Genomic DNA, 14,881 nt, shown 5'->3' with positions numbered 1-14,881 from the left:
AGTAGCTGCTCTCAGTTACTGCTTTCTAATGGCTTCCTAAATGCTCCCTTGCTTTTGGAATTCCTCTTCCTGGACAGCCACTAGCAACCAGCAGTAAATGACTGTTCTGCTCAAGGTCTTTCATCAGGGCTGCCCCCAGTAACCCTAACAGGGGAAGTCCAGGCTTAAGTCCCTCTCCCTAGGCAAATGCTCCAATTCCTTTATCGCCAGCAGCTCTCCTAGAACAAACAGGCAAAGGGCACTGCCTGTTTTCAGCCATTTCACATCCATTTTCTATTCTGCATCTAAAACTGAACTGCAAAACATTCAAGACGGAAGGGACCTTATTGGGTGCACTACCCAGGTTTGGATGGCCAGCTCTGTTATCCCCATTTTAGGTTTCAATGACCCCAGTGTTTTACTTGTTCTCCCACCCATGCTGGTGAGATTTTAAATGGAGCATAATATGATTAGGCTCTAAATTCACCCTGGCCTCTGAAGATTGCAGCCCATGTCATTTCTTTAGCTGTGAAAAACTATTCCAGGGATGATGTCACAAGCCATGTGGTTCCAGTTTGTAATTTTCTGTCCCAAAGTAAATGCCATAGGCAACATGCACTTGTATCAGCTTTCCTGTCATTAGTCTATACAGCTGCCTGAAAAGATGGCTTCTCATCTGCAGACACGCAGGGCATGTCTACATGTTGCCCTATGGTGATGTAGTGATGCGCTATGTAGCAATCTACACGTGATCACCAGCTACGTTACTGTAGCAGCGCGCTCCCTGGATACAGCGCACCACTACGGTGACATAGTTGGGAAATCTAAGCGTGTGCCACCAGCGTGGTGCAGCAATCACTAATATTGCGCCATGTTTTAGTACTTTCAAAGGGAAGTACTAAAGCATGGTGCCACAGCAACGTTGTCACTTTTCAGCGATGTGTAGACACTCCCACAAATTACTTTACCGGGGTGGGGGGGGAGGAACGGACACAATACTTACATGCATGCTGGCTTATCCTCTTGCACCAAAAATCTGCAGGTCCCATGGAAGCAGAACTGACTGTGGGAATCGGGGCAAGCATTAAAATGGGATCTGACTGCTGCCGCCACTGGAGGACCTAGACAGGGAACAGAGGAAAGAAACCATATTGAGACCTGTTTCCAGCTCCATGTGTTTGCCCAGTCTGGGTTCATCTTCTGATTTAAGGCTTTGCATGATGCAGAAGTTTAAAGAGCCCAGGCCACAAAGGCAGTTTTACTGACCCAGGCAGAACACTGACAAAAGAGTTTGAGAGGATGCAGGCTCTTCACACGGCTTTTTCTTTCTTTTTTTTTTTAATCATCCTGCAGAACTTATGAACAGAGTTCTAGAGAACAGGCCAAAAACTCTGTGGTGGAGGCAACCTCTTCTATGAGGCCCCAGAGAGGTTTAGAGCAATTCCTGTCAAAACCTATTGCTTTTGTCAGGTATCAGACACCCATTCATTTTAGTAGAAAATCGGGCACCTTTATGCAGCTTATGTAACCACCACCTTCCTCCCCATCAGTTCTACAGGGCTCCTCTCATGTTGGTACATTCCTTTGAGCCTTAATCATTACAGATCGATTCCTAGAGCGAGTTAAGTACTGGGGAAGGCAGCCAGCTAGCTTGAGTTTTGGGGAAAGCAGGTTGAAACAAAACTCAAGACGACGTTACAACTGCTTCCACCCAGCCTTAATTCAACCTCTCATCCGTCAGAACAGAGAGGTGGGGAAACACGACAGGAGACACTACAGGACACAACAAAGAAAAAGGAGATTATCCGCTGAATCTGGTCTGAAGTCTTCCTTTCAAGCCCACAAAATACATGAGAAGACAGCAGCATATTCACTTAAAAGGGTCTGCAACAGGTCATCTTTGAGCCCACTCACGCGGCGCTTGAAGAATTTGCTAAACAACTTAATGCTTAACACTCTTAGTCTGGGAGAAATAGAGCAGGAAAGGGCTCCTATGGGGAAAGCTCCCTTCTAAGTATTTCCCCGGCAGGCCCACAGCATCATCCCTTCTGCCTTCCCAGAAGGAGTCAACACCAAGGTCCCAACAATAAGAGCGGGTGTCCGATGAGATGTTCGGTCTACCTGTTGCCCTCAAGGAAGGGTCTGGCTCAGTGCTGAAGAGAATGAAGTGTTGCAAAGCACAATCCTGGCAGTAAGGACTGATCAAAGCAGCAGGAGAGAAGCCATCAGAGAGCATGAAGCCTCCCTGTTTAATTCCTACACTGTTTCCCATTACGTCCTGTGCTGTTTTAAATTATCATTTGCAGCTGACACAGAAAATAAATATCCTGCTTTTGGATTAGACCTCGCATAAAGCACATCCGACCTCCATCATTTCAAAGCCCCCTCGAATTCCTGTTTCCATGAATTTATGGCAGCCTGGGCAGGGTGTTAATTAGTTCCACATCTCTTGGATGTGCCTGGGTCCCTGGGGAGAATTAAAACAAGACAGATAATCTTTGAAAAGGTTTGAGCTTTCATCAGTGGGAACAGCAAGACAGAGGGCTTTGTTAAAATTATTTTTGCAGGAAAAGATGACAAAGACCTGGTATGATCATTCAGTGCAGAAACCAGTGTTATGGCTGTGTAGGAGGCTCTGATCAGATTTCTAGTCTGGGTTCTCTCATTAAGCAGGTTATAAGCTTTTTGTACCTTCCTGAAGGTAAAAGGGATTATTACAACCTTCTCCTGTGTATCTCACACCACTGATTTTTTTTACCTAGGAATTCCTGCCCTGGGGATATGTGAGCCAAGAGGCAGAACTACTCACCTCAGCCCAGCTTTTAGGCAATACATAGCCCCATTGTCTAGCTAAAACCCACCCTGTTCTCCTGGGGACTGATACCCCTGCCTACTTCTTTGCCCCCACCTCCCCACAGTATAAGCAGGCATGGAAAAATAAAGTAATGGGACACACTTTCTTTGGGGAACAGTGACAGGAAGACTTGTATGAAGCTTGAGTCTATTGCAAGCCCTCTGCTTCCTAGTTTTGGAGTCAGAACTAAGTGAACACACAGTTGTTGGGACCCAGAGGCCTTCAGGCCTGGATTTGACCTTTGTGTTTAGCTCAAGCTGCATATTTAGCTTGAATTGTGGTTGAGACAAAAGGTCAGCCAGACCCAAATGGGCCTTTTTAAAAAGGCATTAGATGCAGGTTAGGAATAAGATTCATTACTGGCAAGGGATTTTAGAAAAGCATCACCACTGCCATCACCTTAGTGGCAAGCAGAAGAACACAAGAGGGAAGGCGCATTAGCAAATAAAGGGTGAGGGTGAAGCTGGCAGTGGCCTGGTCTGTATCAGTTCTTCAGCATATTGAGCACTGCAAGAAAGAAAAATCCATGGAGGAGCAACATGAATGGGCTTCTGACTGGAGCCTGCTTCAGCCAGGATGCTGGCTATGGTAGCAGAGCCCTCCATGAGCCTGGGGCAGTAAGGAAAGCATCCAAGTTGCTCCTAGAAGCTGAGAGAACTGCCTGGGAACATTTGGACAAGACAGTAAAGTGTCAGATACCATTAGGTGTAATGCTGTCAAGAACCAAAACACTAAGAGCTGGTCTTTGCCAATTAAAAGATAAACCAAAAAACAAGCCACATTATTTCTTCTCTGTTTTTAAGTCTGGGTAGGGACAATCTGGGTGTGTCTACACGTGCTTTTATGTACACCTAAAATTGATGCGCATTAGCCTACAAGGTGATTTAGGCACACATCTACATGTGCCTGCACTAATACACAATGAAATGTATGGACTGACTCAGAGTTAGTCCCAAGTCAATCGACACACACTGCATTAATGTGTATTAACACATCTACTCGTTCACTAATTGACTTAGCTATTTGTGCATAAATTTGATACCTGCTTTATGCAGGTATTAAATTTAGGCTCTGACAGCCTTAAATTGCCGCTTTTAAGGCACGTTAAAAGTGTGTATGTATAGACATGCACCCTTAATGCACCTTAAATCAGGCGAAGGTGCATTAAATGTGCATGTGTAGACACACCCTCTGTGTGTGAGGAATGTTTCCTATCAGTTATCTCAAGGAACCAGACTGGCATAAAAGCCTGTAATATCACTTTCCTTTTAGTGCCTATTACATGTTTTTCTATAGAGATCCACGTTTCATGGACATGCACTCAACATATTAGCTCTGTGCCTATTTTATAGTAAGCACATGTTGTCGAGGTCTTGCAAAGTTGCAAGAGGATGTTTACAGAGACCTCAAGTAGGAGACAAAGCAAAAGACACTTTTTACTTGAGACCTTCGCTAGCTGCCACCTTCTTTGCCCCCAAACAGTTATTTCAGCTGTGTCTTGTAGCACTGGTTGCACTGGTGCTGAACGAACGTAGGTAAAGCCTTTCTTGGGACCCAGAAACCATCCCCGTGCACTTGCAAACTCAAAACCAGGTGCTAAATTCCCAGTGCTCTCACTCTGACTGAACTCCCTCCCAGTTAGATTTCACCAGCAGCAAGTGCTTGGAGCCATATCTCTCCCACTGCTTACAGGCAGAGCAGCTGCTGACCATGGTTTTAGACTGTGTGTACTGCTTTTAAACAAGCCAGGCTTGGTCCTGTGTTACTCTCCCTACTGTATTGGCTCAGTTCCCCACTCAGCACCTTTGTTTTACCATCACCAAATTTCAGCCCCTTCCCTCTTGGCAGTAACCAGAACTGGCTTGGTGGCTTGGATATTTAACTTCTTGGTTGGTTGCATGAGACCTGAACCTCACTCAACTACATTTACTCTGGTTCTCCACATTTTTTCCTTTTAAGCCACAAAGGGATTTTTGGGGCATGCCCAAGAAACCTTAACCACCATTTCAGAAGTCCTGACCTGAGTGTCTACCTGAAACACAGCTGCTCAGATCACATGGACTTTCTATTGGATTTGGGTTATTCATTTCCTTAGTGTCCTGAAAAAATTCTGGACTAGAAAGGCAGCTAGTTGGGACACGGGCCAGATGCATCTGCAAAGCGACTAATATTTTCTGTTTTGCTGCCCAAACACACAATTCTCATACAAACATGTCAGTTGGGTTAAGACTTCATTGCATGGAAGTTTCTATTACTGTCAGTATTTGGTTTCAGAGCCATTTATTTGGGCATTTTACACTGCTGTTCAGCTCTTTCCAGCATCCAAGTGCTTGCTGCAGCAATTAGGGATAAATTAGAGGGGCAGAAACGTGTCTGAGTATCTACCTCATGTCCATAAGCCAATGAAGAACAGACATTGCTAATGGAAAGGCTCCAACTTCCTTTGGCCTTTATTTCACCCTCTGGGGATTACTCCTTACATATCTCCCACATTTTTCCTCTTGCCCGCTTCACTCCATGAAACACTGCGAGGTTTGTCCAAACCTGGCATTGTGTCAGCCGCTTTGGAAAGCTGTATGGATGTGGTGAGACTTTAGGGCTTATTCAGTGAAAACCAGGAGTCAACTTGTCACACAATACCCACATCTCTTTGTAGGACGATCCCAGAGCAGCCCTTCTCATTCCCAGCTCCCATGTTTCCTTTTGGGTATCCTGCCACTGTCTCCAATTCAACAGATGCCCAAAGAAAGAACTTTTTATTGCTCCCTTCTCTCTGCTGATAAAAGCCCACTATCCTCCTTACCAGATCAGACGAAGGCAAGCATCCTTAGAACAAGTCATCCGTTTTCAAGGGAAACACCCAGGGAAATTCTCCACCTCTGAACACTCTTCCTCCCCTTCCAAACCAGCAACTTCCCGACCAGGGAATGGCAGCCTTTTCCCTCTGTGGGGTTTTTTCCGTGGTCCTCATTATCAGCTGTCATGCATCTTACAGCAGTGATATTTACCTGTCTGCAACTTCAAGACCTTTGCACAGCTTTCTCCCTATTAAGAAGTTCCACAAACAGGTCACCAGCTCCATACTGCAAAGGCACTGCAAACAAGAAGCACACTGTCTTCTGCACTCCAAGGGGCCATGCATGGAGAGAAAACTGTTGTTCCAAGATCTTAATCAGCCACTGAACACAACCCCATTTCTCCACCTCTATCATCCCAAGGCATCTGCATGGCACACAGCCTGGTTTTCCCAGCAGACAGGTTTGTTGAGGCTCTGCCACCGATTCATCCCACCACGTCAGCTCTGTGCTTCAGTTCCCTACCTGACAATGAGCATCTAACAAACTCACAGGGTTCAGGATGGGTGGTTGAGAGGACTGACCTGCTCATGTGTGTAAAGCACTTTCAAGTCAGCTGCTGGAAGATGCTTTAGAAGAGCTCAGTGCTTTTCCTACAAGAAAAGGAACCTTGCTATTCTGGTTTCTCTCTCTAAGGTGCAACAGATTCTGGCAAAGAAATGGTGCCATTTCGATCCCTCAGGTCTTTGGTAAAACAGCGATTATCTCAAACTGCCTTTGACTGGACCCTCAACTTGCTAAATTGGCCCTGGCCCAAGGGCTTCAGTTGAAGTATATCCACGTACATCAGCCAGGGAGATGGAGTGGGTGGTGTGTGGTGGGGGGTGTTTCATAAGAGGCATGTACAAACATTGTGACCCATATGTCAATTTGCACTTCAGATTTCACCTAGAGTTCAACACACTCCCAACACTCAAAAAAGGCAGCTGTGGGGGCTGACATCAATGGGCCTGGACTACCTAGAAAGCCTCTGACTCAGATTTCCAAGTCTCACAATCCTTTACAAGAAACAGGACCCAAATTGGGAGGGTGCCACCTAACATCATTGTCTCTCATACCCTGTTTTTATTTACATCAGGAGCATTGCACAGGCTTTTGTTCCATCTGCTATTCAACTCAAATGGCATCGGATTTTTTCTCAGAGACCTGAGGAAGGACACTCAGTACTTGAAAGCTTGTCTATATCCCTCTTAACTATAGAGGTGGTTCAACAGAGGCTATTACCTGCAAAGACCCTTGCCTCTTGCATTTTTCCTAAACAATCACAGCAACAATATCACCCTAATACTACTATAAAGCATTAAGTCAGGCAAGTTTTACCTCTTATTGATACCTCTCATACTATTTGGGTCAGATTTCCAGTGAGGCCTGGCTGCCAAGTGCTTATGGCCTGACTTTCAACAAGACTTGAGCTCTTGTGAATACTCTGTGCAGAAAGCCAAAGAAATAAAGCTCCCATTTGCATTACAGCAGTCTACAGGCTTCAAAGCACCCTACAGGACATGCAGAAGAGCTCTGGAAGATCAAAGGCATGGAGAGAAAAACCATTTCCCCAGATGGTAACTGCAGCAACACAGAGGTTATGTGATGTACCCAGGATCACAGAGCAAGTCAGTGGCAGGGACAGGAATCACCAAGAGCCCCAGTCCAGTGTTATACCCATTCCCTCCTCTCCCCTCACCTCACACATACTTTGAATCTCACCGCTCAAGGATTAAGAGGAAACACCTCACTCTCTACCATGTAAACCCCTGCAGGGTTATACCCCCTTAATAAAGTGATCTTCTTGATTAACATGCATAAGGAAAGGACCAAAGTTGCAGAGATCAAAACCACAGGGCACTTGAGAGGCTACAAGTCAGGAGGTTTGTTTCATGCTTCTTTCTAAATTTAAACTGTTTTTCTTAGCGAGGTTCAGTTTTCACACTGCTCATGTCTGTCCCCAAGCAAAGAAGTCTGACTACAAGGCTACATTAACTCAGAGTGAGTTCTCCTCTCTGCTCAGAAAGCACAGGCTTTCCTTTTACACACAGGTTTTATTGCACTGGGACATCAATCTCCTCTACCTAGAAAGGAGGTTTTATTCCACTGCCAGCAGCGGTATTTACAAATACAACTTCCAAGAGACACAAATGTCTTTCAACGTGGTGCTGAGCAAATAATCAGGTATGTAGCAACTGGCCCTGCACAAACCCTTCAGAGTTATTTTGCTTTGAACACAAGTAACCATGAAAAAACAAGACATCCGGCTCATTAAAGTACCATCATTTGGGGCAATGGATCATTATACAAGACAAGCCCCTGACACATGTGCTCTCCCTGTAAGCTGCATTTCTTTAGCCAAAGAGGACAGCAGAAACAGAAAGCGCCAACATGCCTGCAGCCTTAAAACCTCTGTTCCTTTCGATTCATTCCATTCATAAAACCCACTCCAGGCCCTGGGAAACAGGAACTTTAAAAACAGAAGCAGGGGAAGGCAGAAAGAAGGATGGAGTGTTTTGCATCCCATGCCTATTGTGCCAGTTTTATGAATGAAATGATTTATCCAACCTATACTGATCTGTTGAAATGCAAATAAACATCCTTGCCTAAAAGGTAACATTCAGGAGCAATAACCTACCACTGTCAAGGGTGCCTGTGGTAATGGTTGTGGTGTGGGGGAAAACAGTAATTACACAGATAACACCCATCAGCCCTTCAAGCAGCGGCCAGCATCCTCACTGCTGAGCCACAAGTATTGGCTACCAGTAGGTTCCAGCAGGAGATTAGCCCCCTGTTGCTACTCGCCTTTGTTCTTTGGTGGCAGTAGTATCAGGAGGTCAGGATTACAGTGAAGGTCCAATCACTGTCCAAGACCTGCAAGAACTGGCAATTTTGGAAAGGGGGAAAAAAAATCCTTGAACCTTTTACAGACTCAACAGAAGTGAACTTTCTAAAAACACTTCTTTCATTCAAGAGGAAATGTTGATTTAAAACCAAACAACTTTCCCCTGTGTCAGAACTGTGTCAGTACAAACAAAAGACAAGTTGACTAGCAAATGACTATGTGTCTCATCAAGCAATTGGGCTGTTCAGTTGGCTCATATTAGGACAGCTGCAAAAAAAATCAGATGGGCTTGTTAAGATCCTAACTGTTTTAATAAGAAAAGGCAATGGTAGCAGGCAGGTAAAGCAGATGGTCCTACAGTCTTCCACCTGTTCCACATGCCTTGTTAGTGATTTTTGGAGTCAGCTGCCAATCACAGAAGTGCTTCTGAACGTGGAAGGTCTCTTTTGAAGCCATTTCTCTCAACTCCACATGCCTTTATTATGCATGAAAATCAACTGATCAAGGGTACAAGCTAATGGGAAGGCCACTTGCCTCATATAGCACTGTAACTGTGCCAATGCTGAGCATCCAATAGCTATGAAACACTTTGTTAGAAAGGACCGGGCCTGGGGCAGTACTAGACAGATACAGCTAAGCATGGACAGTACTGCTGACAAGCTCCATCTGTGCTTTTATCTCTGGGCCATTATGTACCCCACACAGTTTCACAGCTTCTCCTATCCCTTTATGGAATTCAGGCTAACCAATACATTGAACAGAGCTCCCTTCCCTCCTCCCCACTCACCCCCCACCAAAAAAAAAGAAAAGAAAAGAAAAAAAGAGGCACTGGCACCTCACTTAAGACTCCCCATTGATTAGAATACAAAGACCCCACAAGAGCTGGAAGGTCTCTCTGAAACAGAAAAGCAATCCATCTCACAACATGAGAACCTTAAAAAGCCCCAAACAAGCAGGAAATAAGAAATGCAGAAGGTCCCAACAGGACAAACTTGAGTCCAGGATTATGAATAGCAATTCAATCCTATAATACCTATATCAAGTTATTTACCCTGTTTCTACATACCCCAAGCAGCATCCCATTGCACTGGGACCTGCACACACACATGCAACATAAGATGGCTTCGGCAAAAACATTGCTGAATGGAAAGTCTGCCTTTAACTTCAGTGGATACAGTGTCACTAGGGTATGACAACAAGCGAATACTATAAACATAAATGGTTGTAGACTCAATGAACCTGTGTAAATGCTAAATTCTTTCCTTCCTTCTGCTCCCCACATCTGGCCACAACTTAAACGCACACCAGAGAAACGGCTGGAGCTTTTTTTCATTCATACTTAGAATCTGGCAAACACAGGGTCGTTTTGGGGGAGCTTGACTGGCCATCACTATAAAGGTCAAAGTGCATTGATTAATTCTTCTAGTGGGTGATTCAGCCTCAGTGGAAAGAAGGCAGGCACTTCTTTAACCCACCAGCCTCAAATGCTTCTTTCCAACTTCACTAGAAGAAAGAGAGCAAAGATGACTTCAGCCATGTTGAACCTGGCCAGGCCAGTATAAATTAAAAAGAACTGGAGTCACACCAGCAAGGAAATAGTGCAAGCCAGAAGAGAAGAAAGCCTTAGTGTCTTGGGCACAGGAGATGGGGAGCAGGTAACACGTGTGCTTTCACAGGGCAGGTCCGTCTTCTAATTTTAGCTCCCATGCCTCTCAGGGGAAAGAATCCCAAACAGACAAAGGAATGGAGAAGTAGCTGGGAATTTGGAAAGTCTGCTCTTGAGCAACAGTATCTCACGCAGGGCCTGGTCTCTGGCTGACCCATGCTGCGCGTATTTGCGTGATAAGGTAGATCTTGCAAAACTATCAACCTTCCATCAACTGCCATTCTGTATGACTATGCCTCGTGCATGGCATTCTAGTCATGTATCTGCTATCCCCATGTGCTGTGCAATCATAGCCTGAGATCTAACTGCAAGACTGCATCAGGCGTTCCACTGGAACGCTGAAGAAATTCAGACACAGATAAGGGCTTTACAGGCCAGACCCCCCCAGAGCCACGATGACACGTGCCCATGGAACAGCAAAAGCCTCTGCTGATCTAAGATACCAGCTCCCAAGTGCTTTGCATTGTAGGTCAACAAATCCAATACAGGACTGAGCCACAGGCTACTAATGGTTGAGCTACAGAAAGTCTCTATTAGCAGTATGAGGGCTATGACAGGTGGGTGACCAGATCTGAAGGGCCAACAATAGTATGGTTTGATGGTGGCCACAGCTAACACTGTCTTGATCTTCAAGACTAGGAGTTGTGTATGTGCAGAAGGTGCAACGTAGGGTGTGCTTATAAGCCAGGGTGCAAGAATATCCTACTTCTGTCTGCTTTATGCAAGTTAACCCAGCTGAAAGTTAAACCCTTCTTGGGCTGGGTAAGAAACAGGCCATCTAATGCAAACTGTCCATTATTTTTCTCCCAGTGGCTTTAAATTCAATACCATAGAAAGAGAAGGGGAAGTAATTTCTTCTTCATTCACTTCCTTTAAATCAGCTCTGAACCAACAACCAACCAAGAAGACTTCATTCAGAACTGCTGGCACTGGGCCACAGATGCAGAAGACAGCCACTTGGGTTGTGTGTGAGGTCTAATGTCAGTACACAAAGTCAGTAAACTTACCATTCAAGGCAGATGTCGTGTTCTCCAGGGCATGACACACAGGTAATAAAAAACCTTTGGGAAAATTAAAAAAAAAGTCAGACAAGCAATAGCAATAAGCAAAGAGCAGATTTAAATCACCCAAATAATCACACGCACACAAAAAGACCTTTCCATTTTCAACTGAAATCATTGCTAGAAGCAAGAGACCCCTCAGGCTTAAAAGGAGTCAACAGCTTTTGGGATACATTCATAAACTGTAGAGGAAGACTGTTCATGCAGTCTGTGTCTTTAGAAAAATATAGTGTAACACATATGAGGTCTATCAGCTGAAACATAACTGTCTGTCAGGGCAACAGAGCCTACAATAGGGGTGGCGATGTTACTTTCAGTGTGCTGGATCTCAAAGCATTTTATATCAGCATAAAGCCTTAGTAGCCTTACCAGGTACCATATCCAGTTAGACTAGAGCTTGCGAAGAGGAAACAAAGACATTTCAACTAGGAGCCACCATAGTGGAACAGCCAATTAAGTTGCAAAACTGACAAAGAGAACCCAGGGATCCTAGTTCCCAACCCATCCCATGCTCCAATCACTAGTTATCCACATACGCAGAACTCTGTGCACCTTAAGCTTTCTTATCCGAAAAGTCTCCATCTGAAATTAAATAGCTGTTCTTTACTGGAAAGCCCACTTATCTAACCAAATTCCTCATTGTTTCCACTTGTAACTCATGGATGTTCATAAGAACGAACAAGATGTGGAGAACGTAAGGTTGTGATGAACAAAATGCTGTGCACCAAAAAATGCAAAGTGGTGGTAACAATGTAAGCCCTGTCCGTCCTATTCACAAGTCTCTGCTGTAACACGCATCCAACCAGAGAGAAAGAGTCTAATTAGTTTTTGTACAAAGTTAAAGCAAAAGAGCCCTATATGAGCTATATGTATTTTCTGAAGGTAATTTTTTCCCATGCTTTAAGTCAGGAGAAGACAGACTAGCAAGAGCAAAACTGCAGAGTGCATTCGGAAAGCTTTCTGGAACTGCAGAAAGAGTGAGTTTCAGATCAAACCACCCCAAAATCTGGAGCAAAAAGTGCTGTTCATCTGGGGTCCAAGCCACCAAGATCACAGCCAGAAGTTAATCAGAGCCTCTTGGCCAAGTTAAAGGTTTATAACCAAGTCACAGATGAGGCACATGGGCTCAGCTGGGCCTCTCTTCATGATCATTTTGATTTACTGAGCTGCATTCTCCAGAGCAGAAGCTGAGGTGCTGAGAACAAGTACAGGTGCAAAGTAACTGCACACTCAGATTTGACACTTGTGTATAAGAATATGGGTTTTGGAGTGCTGTTATTTGCCCATAAGTTGATCCCTACTTGATCACAGCACACAGGACAAACTAGGTTCCTGGTGTTGGCTTTGGGAAATGCCCAGGGTGAGCCAAATTTGCTCGTAGTGCAACTCGCTCAACTTAGAGTATTACTTGCGTACAGCCTGACTGCTTGCATACAGCCTGACACCTCCAGAAATCACCACCAGATATTCTTGCAGCCAAGCTGCAACACATAAATATGCCAACAGCAGATCCAGGCTTAAGAGAGGAATGCTTTCCACATGCCTCCAGTTGCCCCTTCTCTGAATGCCCTGCCCAAGATGAAACAAGCTGGCCTATAGTTTCTTTTTCCCAAAAGAGCCCCTGCCTCAGCTCCTGTAACCAAATATAGACAGGCAAAAATCATTAGCTATATCAGGAGTCTGAACTTACTCCATTTGCCATCCCACCCTGGTTCATACAGAGGTTTCTCTTTGCGGTATTTGTCAGGCTGCTGAATATGATGCACACATCTGGAAATGCTTTATATTGAGCTAACTTCCAGCCATTTCTTGGAACACAGTACTCTTGACAGCTCTTTAATTAGACTATTCTGTGGGTTTTTAGTCCCCGGTGATTATAGAGAGATAGGAATTGCCAAGTCAGGTCAGACTGAAGATCCATCTAGTCCAGTACCTTATCTCTCATCTTATGATCAGCAACTGGTCTATGTGGAGGGGGAAAAGATGGGGGCGATACAAACTCAGTCTTAGTCCAATTCAGGACACCACATAAACCCTTGCTTAAAGCACCATTGAAGTCAATGAGATCAAAGCCTGCACTTACTACTATGATGCCTGTGCTTTCCTGGATCTTGCCTAGTGCCCTCCCTTTTGTGGCAGCACCATGGTGAGAAGTCACCCAGGCAGAAGGTGCGAGTGTGGAACTGTGAAAGAGGAAATAGCAAATAGAGCATGCGAACAAAACTGTGAGGATTTCAAAGGGCAGCTCTGCCAGGGGATCCTCCGCCTTGAACCACAGGCTCATTCTCCTGGTTTTACTGAAGAGACTACCTGAATCGTCTTCCCACCAGTTATGTTTTCCTTCTCTCAGCAGCCAAATGGTTTGTCATCTGCATGCCTCCCAGGTTCCCTCGCCCTGCTGGAGGTCACCGATTCACAGTAGCCAAGACTGGCAGCTAAATAAATATGGTTTTAGGTGACCTAAGATCAATGCGACAACTCAGCACCTGGCCCTGGTAGGGGTTTAACACGGGGCACGTGTAATGAGGTAGCTGGAATGCAAGCTGCCATGGCATCGGCAATCTTGCCTATGCAGGGCTCAAGAGAGTGTTACCTGGTGGGTACACCTAGCAAAGCTGGAAGAGGAAGCTCTAGGGCTATGATTGTCAGAGAAGCTCAGCCAACTATTCAGTTGACTGAAATCCAGGCACCTAACTCCCCTCAGCTCCTTTGAAAATCTGCATCTTTCCATGGGCAAAGGCCTGGGAAGGTTTCATCATGAGGGTACACGGCAAATCCTTATCCCACTGAGACTGAACCCAGAATCCACACCAAAGAGCCTCCTGGAGACAAGGAAGCAACTGCAATAATGAGAGGGATTGGGCTGGGTTTCTGCCTCTAAAGGTAACATTCTTCACCAATAACCTGCAGGGAGGGGATGGCACATATGGCTACTGGAGCCCACCCCCTGCCATATACTGAGTCCATGAGAATATGCATCACAACCCACCACTGAACTAGAACAGACCAGCTTCCTAAGAGTTGACTTCTTAGGGAAGGGGGAAACCTGCGCAATTACGAAGACTTGGCTGGCACCGGTCATCCAAAACTCCATGGGGCTCAGGCCAGAAGGAACCAAAGATCACTTAACTCAATTGGTATGATGTGCAGGGAGTTTCAACCTGGTTCTCCCTGTACTGAGTGCAGATGAGTCTGCACATGAGATTCTGGCTAAAGAATCACACACCCCCTCCTTCTGTGGGCTCCCAAGGAGAGGACACTCATCACAGGACAAGCAGAGAGAGACCGTGAACAAACCAAGTAGTACTGACAACTGAACCAGCCCTATATCAATAAGCAATTAACTAATTAACTGCCACAATACATTCTGGAGCCCTGTGCTTTTCCTCTGGGAAACTTGCTATCGACTGTCCTGCACGCGGAAGGATTTCTTGTGGGTCCTTTGCTTTCTTTCCAAAATGGAACAGCACTGATAGACAACTGCCATGTTCTGCCCCAAAAGTGACTGTATTTTGGTGGTGCTGTATGGGAAGAATCTGCTAAGGGCTGCAGACACCTTTGAGGCTTACATCTAATAAAAATTAGTAACAACTTCATCTCTCCCATCCATGGGCCTCAAGCAACAGGAAAAAACCTCCA

At 45.2% G+C, this 14,881-nt stretch overlaps 1 protein-coding gene across 4 annotated transcripts in view; it reads right to left on the bottom strand.

The window, feature by feature from the left end:
- The window catches only part of TGFA (transforming growth factor alpha), a 72,729-nt gene that overhangs the window by 54,216 nt on the left and 3,632 nt on the right, over positions 1-14,881 (bottom strand). For all 4 annotated transcript variants that reach the window (XR_003096083.1, XR_003096082.1, XM_025214638.1 and 1 more), the window contains exons 2-3: positions 11,189-11,242; positions 983-1,100 (exon numbers count right to left, since the gene is read on the bottom strand). Coding sequence is in view for 2 of the 4 variants with exons in the window: in XM_025214638.1 (XP_025070423.1) it covers positions 983-1,100; positions 11,189-11,242 (172 nt within the window). In the remaining 2 variants the exon portion in view is untranslated. The remainder of the gene's footprint in view (positions 1-982; positions 1,101-11,188; positions 11,243-14,881) is intronic.

This window comes from Alligator sinensis, unplaced genomic scaffold (genome assembly GCF_000455745.1).
Source record: "Alligator sinensis unplaced genomic scaffold, ASM45574v1 scaffold1030_1, whole genome shotgun sequence".
NCBI lineage: Eukaryota > Metazoa > Chordata > Crocodylia > Alligatoridae > Alligator > Alligator sinensis.
Note: the sequence above shows the minus strand (reverse complement) of the source record. Positions and strands in the feature narration are given on the sequence as shown.